The sequence below is a fragment of the Bubalus bubalis genome, chromosome 4, assembly GCF_019923935.1.
Source record: "Bubalus bubalis isolate 160015118507 breed Murrah chromosome 4, NDDB_SH_1, whole genome shotgun sequence".
In the NCBI taxonomy this organism is placed as follows: domain Eukaryota; kingdom Metazoa; phylum Chordata; class Mammalia; order Artiodactyla; family Bovidae; genus Bubalus; species Bubalus bubalis.
Window position 1 is genome coordinate 22414285 of NC_059160.1, and position 24715 is coordinate 22438999.

The 24715-nt window shown below is 39.5% G+C and overlaps 1 protein-coding gene and 1 long non-coding RNA gene across 6 annotated transcripts in view; both read left to right on the forward strand.

The window, feature by feature from the left end:
• Positions 1 to 24715, forward strand: part of BORCS5 (BLOC-1 related complex subunit 5) — a 95804-nt gene that overhangs the window by 4729 nt on the left and 66360 nt on the right. For 4 of the 5 annotated variants that reach the window (XM_044941160.2, XM_025283279.3, XM_025283280.3 and 1 more), the window contains exon 3: positions 23153 to 23200. The exons of the other annotated variant lie outside the window; for it this stretch is intronic. In XM_044941160.2, coding sequence (XP_044797095.1) covers positions 23153 to 23200 — 48 coding nt within the window. The remainder of the gene's footprint in view (positions 1 to 23152; positions 23201 to 24715) is intronic. 5 annotated transcript variants of the gene reach the window in all.
• Positions 393 to 13323, forward strand: LOC123333204. Its single transcript, XR_006550388.2, has 3 exons — positions 393 to 1760; positions 3115 to 3181; positions 13150 to 13323. It is a non-coding gene; the product is annotated as an uncharacterized LOC123333204 (long non-coding RNA).

A 24715-nucleotide genomic window follows, 5' to 3' on the forward strand; every position in this document is an offset into this window, starting at 1 on the left:
TCTTTGTGACTCATTGCACTGTAGCCCACCAGGCTCCTCTGTCCATGGGATTCTCCAGGCAAGAATACTGAAGTGGGGAGCCATTCCCTTCTCCAGGGGGATCTTCCAAACCCAGGGATCGAACCGGGGTCTCCTGCATTGCAGGCAGATTCTTTTACTGTCTGAGCCACCAGGAAAGCCCCTGTCCCACTTTCAGTTCAGTTCAGTCGCTCAGTCGTGTCCGACTCTTTGCGACCCCATGAATCGCAGCACGCCAGGCCTCCCTGTCCATCACCAACTCCCACGGTCTACCCAAACCCATGTCCATCGAGTCGGTGATGCCATCCAGCCATCTCATCCTCTGTCGTCACCTTCTCCTCCTGCCCCCAATCCTTCTCTGCATTAGGGTCTTTTCCAATGAATCAACTCTTTAGGGAAATTCTGAAAGCAAACAAAAAACTAAAAAAAAAAACCAACAACAAAAAACCCAGAACTTTGAGATATATTTAATATTTTTCTGGAATTACTGTTTCTTCTTTGAGCATTTGAACTAACTCATACTTTATGATAAGGTGACTAGTATGGGAAGCATCTACAAGAAGGTTTGGTGTTAAGGCAAGTTAACCTCAGATTTAAAATCGTCCCTGGGAACTCTGGGAGTGATAGTTAGTGTACTGCAGTTAATGCAACACAGCTGGATGTGGTTGCATTGCTCCTTGGATTTTATTATTTTTTATCCAAGTGTAGTTGATTTGCAGTAGTCTGTTAGTTTCAGGTGTACAGCATAATGATTCAGTATTTTGTAGATTATGTTCCATTATAGGTTATTTCAATATAATGGGCATAATTTCCTATGCTATACAGTGTATCCATGTGGCTTATCTATTTTATGTATAATAGTCTGCATGTGTTAATTTCATACCTCTAATTTGTCCCTCCCCACTTCTTCTCCTCTTTAGTAACTACAAGTTGTTTTTTTTCTACATCTGTAAATCTGCTTCTGTTTTGCATATACATTCATTTTTATTATTTTTTAGATTCTGCATATATGTGATATCATACAGTATTTGTCTTTTCTCTGTCTGACTTCTGTCATGAGGCATAATATTCTCCAGGTCCATCCACATTGCTGCAAATGGCAGTATTTCATTCTTTTCTAAGGCTACTATTCCATTGTATATGTATTACCACATCTTAATCCGGTAATCTGTTGATGAGCACTTGTTTGTTTCCATATCTTGTTACTTGTAAATCATGCTGCTGTGAACATTGGGGTGCATATATCTTTTCAATTTAGTGTTTGTTTTTACTGAATAAATGCACAGGAGCGGGATTGCTGGATCATATGGTAATACTGTTTTTAGTTTTTTAAGGAGCCTCCATACTGTTTTCCCATAGTGGCGGCACCAAATTATATTCTCACCAACAGTTTATAAGGCTTCCATAACCTGGATTTTAATTGGAACTTGGCTTCCAACTGGCTTTGTTGCCCTGGCTTTATTTTTCACCTCTTCGCACCTTGGTTGTTGAGATCATTGAGAACAGGTGCCGGAGAGAGGAAAGCTCGTGAAAAGTAGCTTGTAGTTAAGAGGAATCTTGGGATTTGGCTACTGAAGGTAGAAAAATCACTTTATGAGAGTGCTGAGAGCGATGTGAAAACAGAAATGGTAACAAGAGGCAGTGGCCAGGCTGCCGGGAAACAAAAAAAGCCAGTGAACATTTAAGTTACCGCTTGTGCTTCACTCATGAAGAAAAAACGTCTCGGACAGTGATTAGAAAAGGTAGGCCAGGGGGACGGTTGGGTGGAAATAGTAAGTATAATCATGATATTAACAGTAATTGTAGCTAATCCTTACCTCCCATACTATGTGTGACCTTTTTTCCGTTCCCCACTTCCTCCCTTCTTTCTTCCCTCGCTTCTCCCTTTCCCTCCTTCCCTTTTCTTTCTTTCCTTCCTTCCTTTTGCTGCAGTGGGTCTTAGTTGCAGCATGCAGAATTTTCCTTGGCGGTATGTGGGGATCTAGTTCCCTGACCAGAAACTGAACCCTGGGCCCTCTGCATTGGGAGTGCGGCATCCTAACCACCTGACCGCCAGGGATATCCTTTGTTCTTTCCACTTTCTAGATCAAACATTGGCATTTAGAGAGCTTCAGTTCATGGCCTGGAGAACTGCCATCTCAAGTTGGCATCTGGATATCAAGTTTTAACTATTTTGAACGTGGAATAAGACTCAGTTTCAGACTCATAGATGCAAAGAATGCATCGGTGGTTGCCAGAGGGCAGGGGAGTTGTGGGGGAGGTTAAGAGGTACAGACTTGCGGTTATAAAATAGACAAGTACCAGGGTGTAAAGCACAGCATCAGGAATATACTTGGTAATACTGTAATAACTCTCTGTGTTGATAAATGGTACCTAGATTTATCATGGTCATCTTTTTGTAAGGTATAAAAATATCAAATTACTGTTGTACACCTGAAACAAATATAGTATCAGAAGTTAGTTATACTTTTTTTTTTAAAAAAAGAAAACTCAGTTTCCAATTCTAGGGAAACCCATGGTAAAAATCACTAGGCTGTAAAGGGAAATAGGGTGATGGACATCAGCTGGTTCGGATTTTCAGAGCCCTTGTTCCTTACAGAGCCTCCTGCCTTTTTTTTTTTTTTTTTTTTTTTTAATTATTTACTTATTACTTTTGGCTGTGTCATGTCTTAGTTGTGGTGTGCAGGCTTAGTTGGCCCATGGCATGTGGGATCTTAGTTCCCCCGACCAGGGATGGAACCCACGTCCCTTGCATTGGAAGGCGGTTTCTTAAACACTGGACCACCAGGGAAGGAAGTCCTGAGCCTTCTGCTTTGACGTTTTTCCGCCTGGTATAAAGCCCCGCATCTGCCTGCAGGACTGGGCAGGGGTGACTCATCACTGTTGCCTTTATTCCTAATCTCTTTTTCTCCTCCTCTGCTGCTTTCGGGATGAGGCTGTTTCTCAAAGTAGTGAAAGGGCCACACAGTGAGGGCTGTACCCACAGGTTTGATTTCAGAAAGCTTTATTCCAGTTAATGACAGTGTATTCTTTCAAAACAATATATTCAAGCCCTGCACAGAGTTCAGTATTGTTCTGTAATGTCATCTGATACAGTGCTAATGCTGGTGGGTGATCTGCGGAGGCTGTGCCTGGGCGAGTTCGGGGCGATTCTCTGACTGAGGTAATGTGTGCGTTTCTTTCTTGTTGTTGTTTTTTTTTCTTTTTTATAAGCAAGCAGATTCTTTCTTTGGTCTTAACCCTTTTGGGTAAACATCGCAGGGTATAATTTATGCTCCACACAAATGCCAAGTAACATTACATTAGCAAGGTTCCTCTTTTAAAGCCTAAAGACTTTCCTTTCTTTCCTAGAAGTCTCTGAAGTAGCAGCTTCTTCTGAAATGTAACACACTTAAGAGAAAAGCAGAAATTAAAAAATTAGAAAGTAGCAACAAATGACTGCGACAGAGCACAAAAGCAAAATGTAGATTTGATGCAAATTAGATTCCCAGAGGACTTCTTACTTAAAATTCAACCACTCATTTTTTAATGAATCTCATTGTTTTTTATGTCATTCTACAGAAATGAAATACGAGAGAAATGCAATATTGATGTTCTGTATATCAAAGTTATAAAACTGTTCACTCCTGGTGATAAATACATGCGCATGGGAGTGAGGACATGATGGTGTGTACACATATGATGTTTTTGCAACTGACCTTGGATACAAACATAATATTGTCTTGTTGCCTAGGAAGGGGACAGTCTTATTACCAACATATATAGTGTAAAAGCTTCAGTGGTACTAAGCAGATCTGTTAGGAGGTCTGTGCTTGGTTGTTAAGAAGATGATATACATGAAGGAGGTTTTGACAATTAAAAGGAGCCTGAGGCTTTCCTTGGTGGAGCAAAATCTCGCAGAACAGCAGTGAAGGTTCTGAAATCGTGTGTAATGTTGAGAGATAGTGCGTGAAGTTTAAGTGGAAGGTGGTGGGTGAGAGAAGCATGAATCGATGGAAAAGGTTGATATGAAGAACACAAGGGAGCTGGATTTCAAATGATCAGTTTATTCATGTCTTTCTCACTCACCCACCTATTAGCCAGACAAATAAAATAATAAAGGAAGTTGGCCCTGGCATTCATCAGAGACCTGCCTCTGCCACCTGCCAGGCCTCACCTCCACATTGGAAAGTGGAGTGACAAAGGAGGCAACCGGGGTGAGTCTTAATCAGAGCCACAGTCTTCTCTGAGTGGCTTAACGGAGACCTCTAAACCCATGATTGATCCTAAGAGTATAGTTCCCCCCCCAGGTACTATCTTTGAAATGTTGATAATTCATTCCTTTATTACCTGTTACATTGTATGTGTAATAGTGCTTCAGTTAACCTTTAAAACGTGGCCGTCAACCAGCGAAGTGTGAGTCTTATTCAGAAGAGTGGGACATACCAGGAGAATGGTCACTGTAAACCATAGAGAAGATTTGTGAGAGCAACCTCACTTTGTTCCGCACTCCAGGAAATCTCTGTGCCTGTATCTGTTCTTGTTTCTTTTCATGAAGTCTCTAAAAAGGTGTGTCTGTGCCTTTTATTAAAGACCCTTAAATAATATCTTTTAAAGAAATTAAGAGAAGAAAACCTATATATAGAATATGTACTCGTGTGCTTATCATTTCAGGAATTCTTAATCCCTTTCTATAGACTGAAGTGTCCATTGATGAAATTTGTTCTTAGTTTGAAGAACTTCTTGTAGCATTTCTTACAGTGCAGGTCAGCTGGAAGCAAATTCTTTGTGTTTTTATTTATATAAGAATGTCAGTTTTGCCCATTATTGTTATAAGGTTTTTTTCTTTTCTTTTTTTTTTTCTTATGATGACTGTGTTTTTGAGGAGATATTGTGAGACTGTGTAATTTTGTTTTTCAAGGCCATTTCTTTCACCAGTTATAATATCCATTGATATTTCTTGCTTGAATTCATTATACAGTGATGGTTTCCAAATAGTGGTTTTCTGACTTTATCATTCCTTCTACATTTATTGGTTTACATTTTACTGTAAGGAAGACCCTTCTCTTCTCCCCAGTATTTATTCATTTATTTAAGTCAATGTGAAACAGTGAATTCCTATTTTATTCAGTGGGTTATCTGTTAAAGTCATTACATTCAGCCTTCCATATCTGTGGGTTCTGCACCCACAGATTCACCCAAGGGCAGACTGAAAATATTCAGGAAAAAAATTCCAGAAAGTTCCAAAAAACAAAACTTGAATTTTTCTGAGCACCAGCAACTACTTACATAGCATTTGCATAAATTTCCATACTATTTGCATTGTATTAGATACTATAATCTAGAGATGTTTTAAAGTATATGGGAGTACTACATAGGTTATGTACAAAGATTACAATTATATAAATTATATAAATTTATACAATTATATAAATGACTTGAGCATCCAGGGACTTGGTAACTGTGGGAGTCCTGGCATCAGTGCCTCCATGGACACCAAGGGATGACTATTTTCAATCTAAAATGCTCCAAATTTGGCCAGTTGAAATACTGTCAGTTTCGCTTCCTGTGTCCTTTTCATGTGCTCTCATTATTCTTTGAGCATATTTTTAATTTCTGACACAATATAATGTTCCAGAGTTGCTTGGTTCTTCCCTGCCCCAGCACTAGAATTGAGTATTTCTTTAGGAGTGCTGTTCTTTCAGTGGAGAGGGGTGTTTAGAAACCACTTCCATACCTTCTCAGTGTTTAAGCAGGAAATATACACATGTGTATATATACAAACTCACACATTAACATCAGTATTTATTTTTATATTTACTTATATATATTGAAAGAGGAGAGTGGAAAAAGTTGGCTTAAAACTCAATATTCAAAAAACTAAAATCAGGGCATCTGGTCCCATCACTTCATGGCAAATAAATGGGGAAACAATGGAAACAGTGACAGACTATATTTTCTTGGGCTCCAAAATCACTGCACATGGTGACTGCAGTCATAAAATTAAAAGACGCTTGCTCCTTAGAAGAAAAGCTATGACCAACCTAGACAGCATATTAAAAAGCAGAGACATTACTTTGCCAACAAAGGTCTGTCTAGTCAAGGCTATGGTTTTCTCCAGTAGTCATGTATGGATGTGAGAGTTGGACTACAAAGAGAGCTGAGCGCCGAAGAATTGATGCTTTTGAACTGTGGTGTTGGAGAAGACTCTTGAGAGTCCCTTGAACTGCAAAGAGGTCAAATCAGTCAATCCTAAATAAAATCAGCCCTGAATATTCATTGGAAGGACTGATGCTGAAGCTGAAACTCCCAATACTTTGGCCACCTGATGCAAAGAACTGACTCATATGAAAAGACCCTGATGCTGGGAAAGATTGAAGGCGGGAGAAGGGAACGTCAGAGGATGAGATGATTGGATGGCATCACCAACTCAATGGACATGAGTTTGAGCAAGCTCCAGGAGTTGGTGATGGACAGGGAAGCCTGGCGTGCTGCAGTCCGTGGGGTCACAGAGTCAGACACAACTGAGCGACTGAACTGAGCTGATATATATTGAAAAAGATGAGTTCATACTTATGGGCTCCACATGGTCTTTGATCTGTAGGTTTATAGCTTTTTAGCAAATACTTTGGCCATTATTTCGTCAGTATTTTTCCTGTTCTTGCCTCTCCCAGTTTCTATGTTTGACTAGTTTTGGTGTTTTCTTACAGGTCACTGATGTACCGTTTTTGGTTTTTTAGTTGTTTTTCTTTCTGTCCTGCTTTGGATAGTTTTTATTGCTATGTTTCCAGGTTCAGTGGTCTTTTTTTCTGTTGTGTCTATGCTGCCCTTAATCCCATCCAATGTATTTTTGGTGGTGGTGGTGGTGGTTTAGTCGCTAAGTTGTGTCTGACTGTTGCGACCCCATGGACTGTAGCCTGCCAGGCTCCTCTGCCCAGGGGATTCTCCAGGCAAGAATACTGGAATGGGTTCCTATTTCCTTCTCCAGGGGATATTCCTAACCCAGGAATCGAACCAAGGTCACATGCATTGCAGGCAGATTCTTTACCAACTGAGCTATGAGGGGAAATGTATTTAATTTCAGATAATTGTGTTTTTCAGCTTTCGATGTCACTTCGCCCTGTAAAGAAAACTCTTCCATTTCTTTATCGTGCTTATGTTCGTCTTTTTTTTTTTTAACATATCGGATATTTTTATATTAACTCTTAACTCTTGTCAGTCTATCATTTCTGGATCTTTCTTTTTTCCTAAATAAATGAGCGTTCCCATGTTACATTTTTCCCATTTTCCTACTTTTTTCATGCCTGGAAATTTTTTACCGTATGCCAAACATTGTAAATCTTGTTTTTAGGTGCTGGATTTTGTTTGATTCCTTTAAACGATGTTGGACTTGGTTTTGGCATAAGTTGTCACAAGTTTGGTTCTTTCTAGGTTTGCTTTTGAGTTTGGTTAAAGCCACCTCATGCCAAGGGTTGACTCATTGGAAAAGACTCTGATACTGGGAGGGATTGGGGGCAGGAGAAGGGGACAACAGAGGATGAGATGGCTGGATGGCATCACCAACTTGATGGACTTGAGTTTGAGTGAACTCCAGGAGTTGGTGATGGACAGGGAGGCCTGGCGTGCTGCAGTTTATGGGGTCGCAAAGAGTTGGACTTGAGTTTGAGTGAACTCCAGGAGTTGGTGATGGACAGGAAGGCCTGGCGTGCTGCAGTTTATGAGGTCGCGAAGAGTTGGACACGACTGAGCGACTGAACTGGCTGACTGAACTGAAGGCTCATCTAGAGCAGCCTAGCCTGGTTTATTAAGCCTCCCTCCGAAGGCAGTACCCTTCTGATCATGCTGCCCGCTGCCTCATGTATTATGATGTCTTTCCTCTCTGGCTGCTGGGAACTACTCTGAGCCCTATGTGAGTTTCAGAAATTGTTTGGCTTACTACTGTCCTGGGCCTTTCTCCAGCCTTGTGAAATTTCAGCCCATGAATTCATAGGTTAGTGCCAAGTGTTTGGGGGTGCCCTGTGCACTCTTTCAGAGTATGCTCATGGAACACCCTCCCCTTCCATCTTCTGTCCTGTAAGTGCTAGACACCTTCGTCCTGGCAAGCTCTGTCCCTCTTCAACTCACTGTGGCTGCTGTTCCTCCCTGGTTTGCATCCTGGGAGCTGCCTTCCAGCAGGAAGCTGGGGAAGTGATAGAGCTCACTTGTCTCCCTTCTGACGGGGTTCACAGTAGCTCACTGCCTGTTTTGCAATATCTGAAGAGTGTTTTGCGTATTTTCTCTGGTTTTCTAGCTATCTATGGAAGGCATAGTGGCAGGTAATCCTTCATGGGCAGAAGCAGAAATCTTCCCCAAAGATGCTTTTTAATCCGTGTTTTTCTGTCAGTTGCCACTGCTTCATTTTACTTAAGCCCCTCTTGCCCGCAGCTTTTGATTACTACACTGGGCATTCATTTCTGGAAAATCCTGGTAAACTCCTGTCCAGGTTCTGGTAGTCCTCCAGAGAGCAGAGGTACTAAGAGTGTAAGACACAGCTGCTGCCTTTTGAGAGCATGTCGTTTTGTTAGTTATTTCGACAGGTGAATAATTAGTAGTGTTATAGTATGTGTGATACTGGCCAGGACCCAGCAGACTAGGTAGGAGCGGAGGAGAGACTCATTAATTTGACCTGGGAATTTAGGGTAGGCTTCACAGAGGAAGTAACACTTTGGCTGGGCTTCCAGAAATGAATGGAAGGTAGCTACCTTGAGAAGACAGGGTCAAGGAGGGGATTCATGGTTTAAAATCTTTCAAGTAAATATTGGTTGGCCAAAAGGTTCACTCAGATTTCTCCCAAATGAACTTTTTTGGTTAACTTACTAAAGAGAAGTAAAAGATGCCTAAAGAGTTCTTGACTAAAATTATATCTCAAACATACTGCTTGAATTTTCTGTTCTTACCCAATGTATGCAGGTTACCCAAATGTATGTGGATTAAATTCTGATTTTAATTTTAAGCCGTATGACATTAATTTACTGGAATGATTATTAGATAGTTTATGTACTCACTATTCATTCTGTTCTATTTCTTTAAACTTTTAATTTGTGTTATGTTATGATTTGAAGCAAAATATACATGGTTTATTTTACTTTAGCTAGAACCCAAGGATATACCCTTTGGCTTCGGGAGACGATGAAGGACAGGGAGCCTGGCAGGCTGCAGTCCATGGGGGCGCAAAGAGTCAGTCACAACTTAGCGACTGAACAGCAATGAAGGATCTATCTTTCTAAGCAGTAACTTTTCCTGCCTGAGTCAGCCTTTTACCCTGGACTGTGGCGCTGAAGATGGGTGTACAGTATATATTTCCTTTTAAGGTTCTAGTTTTGTCAATAGTTTCTGCTAAGTGACAGCCTAGAGACAGTCCGAGGCTGAACAGTATAAAATTTTGTTAGTCATTTTCAATTTTTCTTTTTTTCCAAAAATCACATATAAAAATTCTTCTATTTTTAAAACACTCCGGCATTTAAGACTGAAATGGTTTTTCAGGAAAGTCAAAGTTTAAAAGGTATTCGCAGAATTTTGAAAAAATTCAATTTCTCCCAGCCCCCAAATTTTAACTGATTATTAGACATTACTTTGATGTTCATTTAATCATATTTGGAATTGGTACCACATAAGGTTCCTCACTCTGAGCACAAGTGGAAGCCACATGCTTTTTTTTTAGAACTGTATACTTCATACATTTGCTTATTCATTTAACCAAATTCATTAAGCTCTTGCTGTTCATCAGATATTGTTGGGCTAGAGACACAAAAACAAAAGCCATAACTCCTTCCCATGAAGAGCTCACAGGTTTAGTGAGGGAAATATATATTTACATATATATATATGGTTTTTTAAAGATACATATATATATTGTTCTTGTCTTTTAAAAAATATTTTATTGTAGTATAGTTGCTTTTCAGTGTTGTTTCTACTGTACAGCAAAGTGAATCAGCTATACATATACATATACCCTCACTTTTTTGCATTTCCTTCCCACTTAGGTCTCCAGGGAGCACTGAGGAGCCTTCCCTGTGATATACATAGGTTCCCATTAGTTATCTATTTTATACACAGTATCAATAGTGTATATATATCAGTCCCAATAGAGGGAAACTATTGGATTGGCCAAAAAAGTTCTCTGGGGTCTTTCCTTTACATCTTACAGAAAATCACGAACACACTTTGGGGTCAACCCAATATATTGTTAACAGATAAATTGTGACCCACATGGTAAGCGGTGTAAATAAAGTGAACCTAATGGATGGAACCATCAGAGAACCTAAGGATGGAACAACTTACTGTGTCCAAAAGAGGCCAGAAAGGCTGACTAGAATCAGAACAACTTAGAAGAATTTATATTTGTGGTCTTGATAATAATTATTTCCAGAACTTTATTATGCATAATAAAGCCACCTGGAAAAACTTTTTAAAAATTGCTGATTTTAGGGCCCCAAAACTCAAGGGAGTCTGAATCAGTAGGTTCAGATGTAAGACAACCATCTGTGTGTTGTGCTAGGGATTCTGAAATGGGTTCATAAACAACACTTTGGAAAACAAGGAGCCAAAGTTTATGACCTTGAGTCCTACTTGAAATCACAAAAACTAATAGATCATTCAACTAAATGATTTAGACATCTTTTTTTTTTTAAAGAGATGTGGTTATCAAAAAGGTATTTTGGAAAATGTTACTAGGCTTTTTACTATTTTTGGATGAAATCAGTTATTAAAACAATGATTCACATTTAATACTTGTGCATTAAATTTTAAATTCATTGATAATTCATTGTTTGTAGAAGAATCTGTTGAAAGTCACAGATTTTTGATAATGTTTAAATGTTTTTATCTCCACCAAAATTCAGTTTCATAGAAATTCAATGAAATGCAAAGTGATATTTTAAAAAATGAGTTTGGATAATTATTTATCTTATATAGGCAGATAAAAGTAACAAACGTTTCTAAACATGTTTACTTATATATGAAATTGTCAATAGACAAATGTGTAGAAATAAAAATGCAGTTTTGGTTTTCCAGATTTTTGGAACAGACATACAACCATTGGGGATTTCTTTGTTCTTCATTCAGTCTTTTAAATTGAGGGCTTTTCTCTAACTTATAATTAAAATATTAGTATCATTTATTTCAGTAAATTTTATGTCAAAATTAATATTTAAGCAGCTGCAAGAATGGGCTTTCCAGACGGGTTAGTGATAAAGAATCTGCCTGCAGTGCAGGAGATGCAGGAGACACGGGCTTGATCTTTGGGTCAGGAAGATCCCCTGCAGAAGGAATGGCAACCCACCCTATCTAGTATTCTTGCCTGGAAAAATGCATGGACAGAGAAGCCCGCTAGGCAGCAGTCCATGAGGTCCAACTGAGTGACTGAGCACCCATGCATAGCTTCAAGAGAAGGAAAAAATGATAAATTCCAATAAGAGGGGTTAATAATTAAATAGGCAAAAGAGACATTAAAACGTTTTTTAATGCTGGCAAGTATCATAGTTCTTTCTCATATTTTGCTACTTGTTTTCATAAGATGGCTTCCCTGTAATGTGGTTTAATTTATAGCAGTGTTGTTTTTGACACTTTTGCCACTAGATGTCACTAGACTAAAACAGTTGGCAAGCTGGTTAAGCCTTGCTACAACCTGTGGCAATATTTGCAAAAGCCTTTGGTTAATTAAGTTTACTCTGTACCTCCTGTGGATTTCTCATAAAACCAGGTCACGGCTTGCTTCGAGCACAGGCTGGTTGGAAAATATACATGTTCTGTGACACATCAGTAATCTATAATTAGTTATTTTACTGCTTATCAGGACAGAAAAGGAAAAAAAATTACTATTGCAGGAAACTTTCAGTGACCTTAAATTTCTGGAGAGAAATTCCACGTTCTGTCACTATACTCAAAGAAATATTTATTGCATCAAAAATTTCTGAAGAATTAGGATTGTGTCTTAATCATCTCTAATTTCTCAGTGGCTCCCAAAAGCTTTGGGCTTCCCTTATAGCTTAGTCAGTAAAGAATCTGCCTGCAATGCAGGAGACCTGGGTTTGATTCCTGGGTTGGGAAGATCCCCTGGAGAAGGAAATGGCAATCCACTCCAGTTTTCTTGCCTGGAAAATGCTATGGACAGAGGAGCCTGGCAGGCTACAGTCCATGGGGTCGCAAGAGTCGGACATGACTTAGCGACTAAACCACCACCAAAAGCTTGGCAGTTGGTAGGTATTCAGTAAATGATGTTAAGCATTGAGGTAGCATGTGCTAAGTCTCTTCAGTCATGTCTGACTCTTAGCAGTTGTATGAACCATAGCCCACCAGGCTAGTCCGTCCATGGAATTCTCCAGGCAGGAATGTTGGAGTGGGTTGCTGTGCCCACCTCCAGGGGATCTTCCTGACCCAGGGTCAAACCCGTGTCTCTTAGGTCTCCTGCATTGACAGGCGGATTCTTTACGACTAGTGCCACTTGGAAAGCCCCTAAGGTAGTATATATAGGAGATGTCAAAGGGAAAGGAAGCCACACATCCTGCTCTCAAAAAGCCTAATTTGGGAGACAGTCTGCAAAAACATATGCCTATAGCTCAGGGTGGTGTGTATGTAGCAAATGACTAGTGTAGTCATTAAATTCAGTGGGATTTCAGTGGATCAGTAGCTCTTGGGAGCTAGGGGCAGTGATTAAAGGTGTCTTTGAGATGAAAAAGGAGGGCAGGTATAAATGAAGAAAGCTATGAACCAGGGTTCATGGGTAGGAAAATGTGGGCTGTAAAGATTGAGACGGATTAACAACTTAAGGGCTCTGAATCTGAGGCTTATACTTGGACTTAATATTTTCTAGCGGGGTAGGGAACATGAAAGGATATTGCAGTAGGGGAATAATAATCTGTTTGGTTATGCTTTGTAATTTACAAAACACTAGTGCTTGAAGAAAGGTGAGTTAAAGTTGATTACTCTTTGATTTTTAAAATGCTTCTGCTGTTAAGTCTGTTAAAAACACTTATTTAGAAAGATGATAGAGGGCTCAGCATTGTGCCTGATATTTAGTAAACCCTCAATAAAAGATTCTTATTAATAGTATTATTAAACAAGAAAAAAATGTTAGGGACACTCCATAAAGTAACTGACTACTGTTCTTCATAGAAGTCAAAAGTCACGAAGGACAGGAGTGACTGGAGAATTGTCATATTTTGGAGGAAACTGATAAAGCTGAGCGCCGAAGAATTGATGCTTTTGAACTGTGGTGTTGGAGAAGACTCTTGAGAGTTCCTTGGACTGCAAGGAGATCCAATCAGTCCATCCTGAAGGAGATCAGTCCTAGGTGTTCATTGGAAGGACTGATGTTGAAGTTGAAACTCCAGTATTTTGGCCACCTCATGCGAAGAGCTGACTCATTTGAAAAGACCCTGATTCTGGGAAAGATTGAGGAGGAGAAGGGGACAACAGAGGATGAGATGGTTGGATAGCATCACCAACTCAATGGACATGAGTTTGAGTAATCTCTGGGAGATGGTGATGGACAGGGAGGCCTAGCGTGCTGCAGTCCATGGGATCGCAAAGAGTCAGACACAACTGAACAACTGAACTGAACTGAACTGAACTGGAGGAAACTAAGGAGACCTAGTAATGTGGGGTCCTGAATTGGATCCCAGAACAGAAAAGGACACTAGCAAAAAAAAAAAATGGGAATGTGAGTAAGGTGTGTAGTTTAGTTGATTGTATTGTACTGATGTTAATTTCCTGTTTTGATCACTGTACTGTGGTTATGTACTATGTTAACATTAGAGGAAGCTCTAAAGGGCAGATAGGAATCTATACAACTTTTCTTAAAGGTATTTTAAATATTTAAAGTTTAAAAATATAATGATGGCTTATGAAAGATTGCAATTCCATGTTTGAACTAGGTATTCTACGGAGAGTTCAGATATTGGAAGTTTTACAGTCTCCTACCTTGTAGAATTTTTAGAATGAACTTCTACAAGGATGTCTTAAGTCAAGAGTGAGTTTCCTTGAAGACAGGGAAGTAGAGCTTTTGAAGACCCTAAGTCCATTTTAACCCCTGTAGACATATTGTAGCTAATACATAAAATTGTTCAATGGCTTGGCCTTTAAGGTCACTTGAATTTTGGCTCTTCAGACTGCAGTTTAATGCCCTCAGTGCCCCTTTGCAGAATGTTCACAGTAATCTAATGAGACTTCCCAGGGATTTGCCATCAATCTCTTTGTTGCTTTTCAATAAAAAGTGATTTCTTATAGCATTCTGCCTATGAGCCTTTGTTATGTGTTTTCATCATCTTTACTCAGGTTCTCTGTGGGCCCAGAACAGCAGTGGACGAACATCTCGTGTTTGTAGAGCTGTTGGGTGTAATAAATCAGTGTAAGAATCTTATATATTATTGGGTTGGCCACAACATTTGTTCTGGTTTTTCCATAAGATGTTGTGGAAAAGTCCAATCAAACTTTTTGGCCACCTCTATACTTATAACCTTGGGGAAAAAATTTAAATTATCAAAAAAGCATACTTTCAAATATTTGTGCTTCTGTGCTCTAGATATTTAAGATAAGAGGAAAATCTACATGGATATATCTGGACATCAGAGCTTAGGGACCTAGCATAAATAAGGGATTAGTTTCTAGTTTTTTTCTTCCTCTTGTGATTCCTTTGCTATGAGGGAACACTGGATTCTTGAAATCAGTTGGGAAGTACTTCCTCCTTCCTTCTCTGTAAGAGTTTATAAAGGATTGGTTTTATTTTATCTTTAAATATTTGATGTAATTCACAGTGAAGCCCCTAGGCCTGAGATTTTCTTTACTTGGTATAGATCTGTTCAGATTTCTATTTCTTCTTGAGTCAGCTTTAGTACTTTTTGTCTTTCTTATTTGTCACTTATCTAATTTATTGGCATAAAGTTTTTCATAGGCCCTTTTAATCCTCTAAATTTCTATAAGGTCAGTAGTGATGTTCCTCTTATATTGCCGATTTTGATCATTTGAGTTGTTTTTCCCTTTTCCTTGGTCATTCTGGCTACAGTTTTATCGGTTTTGTTGATCTCTAAAGTGAAGTAAGTCATATATTACTGATTTTCTCTATTTTTTCCTGTTTTCTTGCTGCATTTTCGGGTGTGAAATAAATTTATAATTATATCTTACTAATGTAGTCACTTTATCATTATGAGATGTTCTTTTTCTCTATTAATACTTTTTGCCTTAAAGTCTGTTTTATCTGGTTTTAATGTAGCCATTCTCCATTAAATCCTCTGTACAGTGTGTATCTTTTTTTCATCCTTTCACTTTCAGCTTGTGTCTTTTAATCTAGGGTGTGTCTGTCATAGAAAACATGTAGTTGGATCTTGCCGTTTTATCCAGTCTGACACACTCTCCTTTTTGGACTTTGATTTGCCTTTTTGCATTTCTTCTCCATACATTCTCTTCTTGTCAATTTTGTCCCTTTATTTCCTCCTTGATTGCCTCCTTTCCTGTAAAATATGTATTTTTTTTTTAGTGTACTATTTTAACTTCCTGTTAATGTTTTTTAAACTGTATATTTCTTGGAGTTGTTTCCTTAGTGGCGTATCTTAATTTATCAGACTCTGCTTGAGATTAATACTAAATTAATTCTGGTAAAATATATAAGCTTTGCTCCAGTATAGCTCCATTCTTAATTCTCCTTTGTGTGATTATATATAATATCTATCTATGATATAATATGTTAAAAACATAAATATATTTTAATATATATCACAAACATCAAAATGTACTGTCAAATTTACTACTTTTAAAATATTTACATCTTTCAAGGACGTTAGAATAAATAAGTAAAAACATATATATATATAGAATCTTCTATATTAACCCACACATTTACTATTTTTGGTGTTCCTCATTTCTTCTGGTGACTTCAAGTCACCAATTGTCACTTTTTTTAAAACCCTGAAGAGAATTCCTACCCTGGAATGCAAAAGTAGGAAGTCAAGAAACACCTGGAGTAACAGACAAATTTGGCTTTGGAGTACAGAATGAAGCAGGGCAGAGGCGAATAGAGTTTTGCCAAGAGAACTCACTGGTCAGAGCAAACACCCTCTTCCAACAATACAAGAAAAGACTCTATGCATGAACATCACCAGATCATCAATACCGAAATCTGATTGATTATATTCTTTACAGCCAAAGATGGAGAAGCTCGATACAGTCAGCAAAAACAAGACCAGGAGCTGACTGTGGCTCAGATCATGAACTCCTTATTGCCAAATTCAGACTGAAATTGAAGAAAGTAGGGAAAACCACTAGACCATTCAGGTATGACCTAAATCAAATCCCTTATGATTATACAGTTGAAGTGAGAAATAGATTCAAGGGGTTAGATCTGATAGACAGAGTGCCTAAAGAACTATGGACGGAGGTTCATGACATTGCACAGGAGACAGGGATCAAGACTATCCCCAAGAAAAAGTAATGCAAAAAAGCAAAATGGCTGTCTAAGGAGGCCTTACAAATAGCTGTGAAAAGAAGAGAAGCCAAAACAAAGGAGAAAAGGAAAGATACACCCATTTGAATGCAGAGTTCCAAAAATAGCAAGGAGAGATAAGCCTTCCTCAGTGATCAGTGCAAAGAAATGGAGGAAAACAACAGAATGGGAAAGACTAGAGATCTCTTCAAGAAAATTAGAGATACCAAGGGAACATTTCATGCAAAGATGAGCTCAGTAAAGGACAGAAATGGTATGGAGCTAACAAAAGCAGAAGATATTAAGAAGAGGTGGCAAGAATACACAAAAGAACTGTACAAAAAAAATCTTCATGGCCCAGATAATCACGATAGTGTTATCGCTCACCTAGAGCCAGACATCCTGGAATGTGAAGTCAAGTGGGCCTTAGGAAGCATCACTATGAACAAAGCTAGTGGAGGTGATGGGATTCCAGTTGAGCTATTTCAGATCCTAAAAGATGATGCTGTGAAAGTGCTGCACTCAATATGCCAGCAAATTTGGAAAACTCAGCAGTGGCCACAGGACTGGAAAAGGTCAGTTTTCATTTCAATTCCCAAGGAAAGGTCAATGCCAAAGAATGTTCAAACTACTGCACAATTGCACTCATCTCACACGCTAGTAAAGTAATGCTCAAAATGCTATCTAGGTTGGGCACTAAGATTGGATAATTTCTGCTTTCAGTTTCACTGATGCTTTCTCCTGCCATCTCGAAACTACTGTTGAACTAGTCTAGGAAAATTTTTTATTTCAGCTATTGTACTTTTCAACTCCGGGATCTCTGTCTCCTTATGGGTGATCTCTATTTGTATATTCGTTGTTGCCCTACTTTCCCCCCTTAATTTCCTTTCGTTCTGTGAACTTATATGTAGTAACTTCTTTGAAATATTTGTCTGCTGTATCCAGTGTCTGTGATACTCAGACGTTTCCTATCAGCTTCTCCTTTTCTTGAGTGTGAGTCACACTTTGCTGTTTCTTGTGTCTTAATAATTTTTTTTTGTGAGAACTAGACATTTTTGATGAGATATTTAAGTAGCTCTGGGTTCTGATCTCAAGATTTTTGTTTTGTTTTTTAAATTGAGGAATATCTAACAAATATTGTGTATATTTGAAGTATATAATTCAATTAGGTATACATATTCACTATGAAATAATCACCACATTCAGGCTAATTAACATATCATATTATTAGTTTTTCTTTGTTCACTGTTTCTCTGTTTAGTAATATGTTTGCTAAACCTGTAAAATCTCTCTTCCCTGTGATTTGTAGCCACTGATGTCTCTGCTTCTTTTTAAACTTGTTTTTAAGTCTGCTTTCCCAGGGATTGTCCTTATGTTTCCATGGCTTGCTAGTCAGCCAGTGATTAGAGAGATTATATTCAGCCACCTTGATCCAGTAAGGTTTCTGTCATCTGTTAATGGATCTCTGTGTGGGTAAGTTCAGTCACTCAGTCATATCTGTTTGCAACAACCCCCCAAAATAAAGTCAACCCCAAAAAACAAAGTCAGCCACTGTTTCCAGTTTCCCCATCTATTTGCCATGAAGTGTGGGTAAGGAGCACATTCAAAGTTCAAGTCATTTTCAAGACTCTCCCATCTTTTGCATACCATTGGGTCCTTTCACCTGTCCTCTTGGCATACGCACAGCCTCACTTTCAGCCAAGAGTTTGTGACTGGTTAGACCCTCTTGACTTTATTTTTCTGGGCTCCAAAATCACTGCAGATGGTGATTGCAGCCATGAAATTAAAAGATACTTACTCCTTGGAAGGAAAGTTATGACCAACATAGATAGCATATTCAAAAGCAGAGACATTACTTTGCCAACAAAGGTCCGTCTAGTCAAGGCTATGGTTTTTCCAGTGGTCATGTACTGATGAGAGAGTTGGACTGTGAAGAAAGCTGAGCGCCGAAGATTTGATGCTTTTGAACTGTGGTGTTGGAGAAGACTCTTGAGAGTCCCTTGGACTGCAAGGAGATCCAACCAGTCCATCCTAAAGGAAATCAGTCCTGGGTTTTCATTGGAAGAACTGATATTGAAGCTGAAACTCCAATACTTTGCCCACCTGATGTGAAGAGCTGACTCATTTGAAAAGACCCTGATAATGGAAAATATTGAGGGCAGGAGGAGAAGGGGATGACAGAGGATGTGATGGTTGGATGGCATCACCAACTCAATGGACATGGGTTTGGGTGGACTCTGGGAGTTGATGATGGACAGGGAAGCCTGGTGTTTTGTGGTTCATGGGGTCGCAAAGAGTCAGACATGACTGAGTGAACTGAGCTGAGACCCTCTTGGAGCTTTGCTATAAATGCATGCAGCCTTAGCCAGGAATAAACTTGCCCCAGTCATGACCACAGGGCTTCCCAGGTGTCTCAATGGTAAAGAATCCGCTTGCCACTGCAGGAGATGCGAGAAATGTGGGCTTGATCCCTGGGATAAGAAAATCCCCTGGAGAAGGAAACGGCAACCTGCTCCAGTATTCTTGCCTGGGAAATCCCATGGATAGAGGAGCCTGGAGGGCTACAGTCCATGGGGTCTCAAAGACTAAGACACAGCTGAGCAGCTGAACACATGTGCCATCATGACCATTACCTTGGGCTGGTAGAGCTTTTAGCCCTTCCCACGTGCCCGGCTCTGAGATCGTGAGTTCTGCTGACACCGTCACTGGGCATGGGTGTTACCCACTGCTCCAAATTAAGTGAACCTCTTTCTCCTGCAACAGAATAATTGCTTATTCTCAACCTGCCCCATTCTGGCACAACATCTGCTTCAACTGAGGCAGGAGGGATAGGAGAAGCTCTGGGTTAGAATGCCACAGATTCCCACTGTTCTTGTCCACATTCTTCTGTTTTTAGGCATAAATGCTTCTCAGATTATTGTACGCCTTTGGTTGATTTCTCAAGCTTCAAAGTGATTGTTTTTTAAAAATTTGTCCAGCTTTGTAGTTGCTTTTTATGGAGAGGACTTGTTGATCACCTCACTTAACTATAGTAAGAAATCGTGCCTGGCCCATTCATTTGCTCTTAATCTAACTCGGTTCTTAAATTTCTTATTGCTTTCTTACTCATGTTGAAAAGAGCCTTGCTTTCTTATTCATGTTGAAAAATCTCTGTCTTTTAAATAATAACTTTAACCTTCTTATATTTGATACAATTTCAGCATGATTGGATTAAACTCTTCACCTTTCTGTTTTCTATTTACTCAACTTATTCTTTGATCCTTTCCCCCTCTTTTCCTCTCTACTTTAGCGTTAATCACATCTTGTTATGACCCAGTTTTTATCTCCGCTGTTGGCGTATCATTAAAATCTTAAAAGCTTTTTGTGTGGTTGCCTTTGGGTTTATAATGCACGTCTCTAATTAATCACTGCTTCACACAAAGTGTAGAGTTTTTATCGCAGGAAGGTATTTATACTTAAGTTTCCTCTTCACATTTTGTGCTATTGTTATACGTTTTTCTTTTACATATGCTGTAAACCCATAATACATTGCTATTTTTGTTTTAGACCAAGGGTGGCAAACTTTTTTCTGTAAAGGGCCTGATAGTAAGTATTTTAGGCATTGTAGGCCATCTGGTCTTTGTCTCAGCTCCCCAACTCTGTCATGAAAGCAGCCATAGACAATATATAAAGGAACGGGTGTTACTGTGTTCCAATATAACTTCACTTACAAAAACAGGAAGAGGGTGCGATTTGGCCCTTATACCATAGTTTATTGACCCCCTGCTTTAGATGATCATTATTGAGAGCTATTGAAAATTAAGGAAGAGGTAGTTCATATTACCTTCATTTCAGCCATTTCTGGAGAACTTTATTTCTTTGTATTGATCTAAGTTTCTGTTTGATATCACATTACTTTTGCCTGAAGAACTTCCCCTTAGCGTTTCTCATAGTATGGATCTGTTGGAAATATGTTTTTGGTCTGAACAAAATTCTTTTTCTTAATTTTTAAAAGACAATTTTTATTGTTCTTCTCTCTGTAGTGTATTTTTTACTGGTTGCCTTCAATATTTTCTCTCTTTTTCCCCCATTTTCTTTCAATTAAGATATAATTTAAATTCGGTAAAATCTACTGATGTTAAAATACAGTTCTGAGTGTGTTGATGTATCTATACAGTTGTATAACCATCCAGACAATCAAGATATGAAACAGCTTCATCATTCTCCCAAACTCCTCCCATATTGCTTTGCCGTCAGTTTTACTCTTCACCTGATACCATAGTAGTTCTACCCCTGTAGTTTTGCCTTTTCTAGAATATTGTTTAAATGGAATTATACGATATGCAGCTTTTCGAGTCTGGCTGCTGCTGCTTTTCTTTTTTTTTTTTAATTGGCTGCACCGAGTCTTAAGGGCTTCCCTGGTGGCTCAGTGGGTAAAGAATCTGCCTGCAATGCAGGAGACATAGGTTTGATCCCAGGGTCAGGAAAATCCCCTGAAGAAGGAAATGGCAGTCTACTCTAGTTTTCTTGCTTGAAGAATCCCATGGACAGAGGAGCCTGGTGGTCTACAGTCCATAGAGTTGCAGAATTCGTCCAGATTAGGGACTAAAGCACCACCATGTGGGGTCTTCAGTAGCGGCATGCAAACTCTTAGATGCCGGATGTAGGATCTAGCTCCCTGACCAGGGATCAAACCCAGGCCCCTGGCGCTGGGAGCGTGGAGCCTTAGCCACTGGACCGCCAGGAAAATCCCTGAGTCGGGTTTTTTTTTTTTTCTTTCACGTAATAATAATGCTTCTGAGATTCATTCATATGGTTATATCAGTAGCTTGTTGCTTTTTTGTTGCTGATCAGTATCCCATCCTATGAATCTACCATGTTTTGTCTGTGAAGCCACTAGAACAGCAGTTTCACATCTGTCACAACGTATGGCAGGATTGTTTTCCAAAGATTTAATAAGCCAATTTATAGTAAAACCCAGCAGGGCCTGGACATGTTAGTTTCATAATACCCTCTTGAACACAGGGCATTATTTACATATTTTTTAACCCAAAGTGAAAATGTCTGTTAATCTGACCATAAAAGTCATACGTGCTCATTTATAAAAAAATTATAGACCAGGCTCTTCTCTAGACAAAACAGTTTCAGTTCCTTGTATAAAATGGCACTGCCTCTTCCAGCCCTCTGAACTGAAACTCAAACATCCGTTTTCCCTTTTCGAGTGTGACCCCCAGCACTGAATAGAGTGGTGAGGGCCAGCCTACTGCCTGCTCTGCATACTGTACTTCTTTTAAGACAGCCCAAGTTTGAAGTGGCTCTTGTGGCAGCCTCATGCAGTGGAGTCGCCCTGAATCATCTAAAATCTTAAGGCCTCTTTCAAATGTGCTAATATGAAGCCGTACCTCCCTCTTTCTGTATTTCTCCAGGTAGTCATTGGAGCCTTCAGCGAAAGACTTTACATGCGTCCATAGCTCAGTGTCAGATGTAGCCATGTCTCTAACTTCTTGAGGCTATTTTTGGATCCCCACGATTAACAGACTTTGCAGGAGCTCATTCAGGTCATTGAAGAATCTTAACAGGATGGGACCCACATCAGAGAGCCAGAGAAGAGCTCAAGCCTTATTACAGGCAACAGACACAGAACTCTTGCCATCTGTTAAGGATATATATATATATATTTATTTTCTAATTTCTATTTAGTGTTCTTTGGGATAAAGAGACTGCCACGTTACATGTAATTAGTGAGAGGTAGTGTTCAATATTGTAAAATTTATTGAGTCTCATTTTTGTATCTTTTTCTTAGCGCTGTGTTTTATTATATATGTCACTGATGCAGTATTTATTATGATATCCTACGTGTAACCCTATGTATATTATTACAGTACTCATTTAAATTGTTGAGGTGTTTTTCCTGAGACTTCAAACCACATTGAGGACCGTGCTTTCCAAACACATAGTGAGAGTCACCAGAGAGATAAGAATTGTATGTACCACTGAGGGGAGAAAAAAAAATCCTATTTTAAGACTCGCCCCAAACCTGAATAGGCTAGTAGTTTCAGTGGCTGCCACTAATTTAGATTACGTGAAATCAACAAAGAGTAACTGCTAGCCAGGGACAGTTAGTATTCAAAAGCAAAAGAAATATATCTGTCACTAAAGAAGTTAAAATGTTTCATCATGACATCTGTTTTCTTTGGATGTGGTTGTTGAGCAGTAGTAGATAAGGGTATTAGTAAAACCACTGTGACCCTGTTCCACAGTAATGCAGTAAGGAAAAATAGGCACGGTGTGAGTAATTACGGAAGGGAAACCGGAGTCATGAGTGGCACATATAAGAGAAGGTGTGCATCATTTGGAAGTCTGGTCCAAGGACCAGAGAGGAAGACTAACATTAACATTGTGGCCAGATGGGCTTTATCTTTCTGCTGTTCTTTCCATTTCCTGCCGATGTACTGGAAGAGATGGAAACACAATATCAAGGCAGTCCCACACATTAGAAGTGTGAGATGGAAATGAAAAAAAAAAAAAAAAGTTCCCAGATATGAGCCTAACTCCCTTTGGTTAGACAACTAAGCCATTCTTCTAGCAAGTTGAAGCCAGCCCTCCTCCGACTTACAGCAAATCCTGGCAAGAAGCTGCAGATCTGGGTCCTCTTTATTTTGGCTTTGTTTGATCCCTCCTTTTGTTTTGAAAACACTCACTTACTTACTCTTTCCAACACAGGGACGGGACACAGGTTGCTGAGACACATGTTACAGGTTCAAAGAGAAGGTATGTTAGTTGCAGCGTGTGATAGCTGCAGCATTGCCATCTTTTAGTTGCGGCAGGTGACGCTGAGAGTCTGCATGCCACCGTGGAGACAAAGATCCCATGTGCGGCAGCTAAGACTCGGCGCAGCCAAATAAATTAAAAAATTAAAAACAACAGAAGAAGTATGTTTTTGTTGTTGTTGTGTTAGTCAGTCAGTCATGTCTGACTTTTCGCGACCCCATGGACAGTAGCCCACCAGGCTCCTCTGTCCATGGGATTCTCCAGGCAAGAATACTGGAGTGGGTTGCCATTCCCTTCTCCAGGGGACCGTCCTGACCCAAGGCTCAAAGCTGTGTCTCCTGTATTGCAGGCATATTGTTTACCATCTGAGCCACTAACTATCCCTAGCCAGATATTTTCCCCTAGGCCCATTCAAACAAATCCATTTTAAATGAACATTTTAAATTCTAATTAATTACGCACACCTCCTGCAGGAATCTTTTTTAAACCTAGCTCAAGTTACATGATTCCTGCTTAAAGGATTGGGTTGCTCCATACTGACAGCCAGATTCAGATCTGAACTCCTGGGCTCTACATGAAGATTCTAAGAGGTTTTTGTTGTTGTTTAGTTGCTAAGTCGTGTCCCATTCTTTGTGACCCCGTGGACTGCAGGATACTAGGCTTCCCTGTCCTTCACTGTCTCCTGGAGTTTGCTCAAACTCATGTCCCTTGAGTCGGTGATGCCATCCAACCACCTCATTCTATGTTGCCCTCTTCTCCTCCTGCTCTCAGTCTTTCCCAGCATCAGGGTCTTTTCAACGAGTGTGTGTGTGCTAAGTTGCTTCATTCGTGTCCAACTCTTTGCAACCCTATGGACTGTAGCCTCATCTATAATTCTTTAGCACAGAAGAGGTGCTGGAAGCTTAGACATAGAAAAATGTATTTTCACTAAAACGTGGAGGGATGAAGGAAGATGGGGCAATTGAAAGAGGGAAGGTGAATCCAAAATTTGGGTCACTGTAAGATTCTATGCAATGCGAACTCTTTGTACCTGCAGAGCTCGCTGCCTTTGAAAATATGGACTATTGTGCCTTTATCAGCCTTGTCTTTTGCAGACTAAACATTTTCAAGATAAGCGCACAAGAAGATTGCAAATAAGATGCCACAAGGTTCTGACTTTCTTTCTTATTCAACATTGTATCAGTTATTTAGCTCCTATCAAAGGACTCTGGGCATACTGTATAACTCAGTAAAGATTTGTCGACTGACCTTAAAGAGGTAGAAGCGTATTAATCACACTTGCAGATGATAAAATGTTAGAAGGAATATCTAACATGATGGAGGACAGATCCAGGGTTCAAAATGATCTCAGCAGACTTGAAAGATGGGCTGAAACCACAATGACATTTAAAAGCAATAAATGTCAAGTCCTGCATTTAGATGAAAAACAGTCAGTTGCATAAGGACAGGGTGTGGGAAAACTGGCTCAACGGCAGTTCAGTGGGGCTTTCTAGCAAGAGCAAGATCCGGACGTGG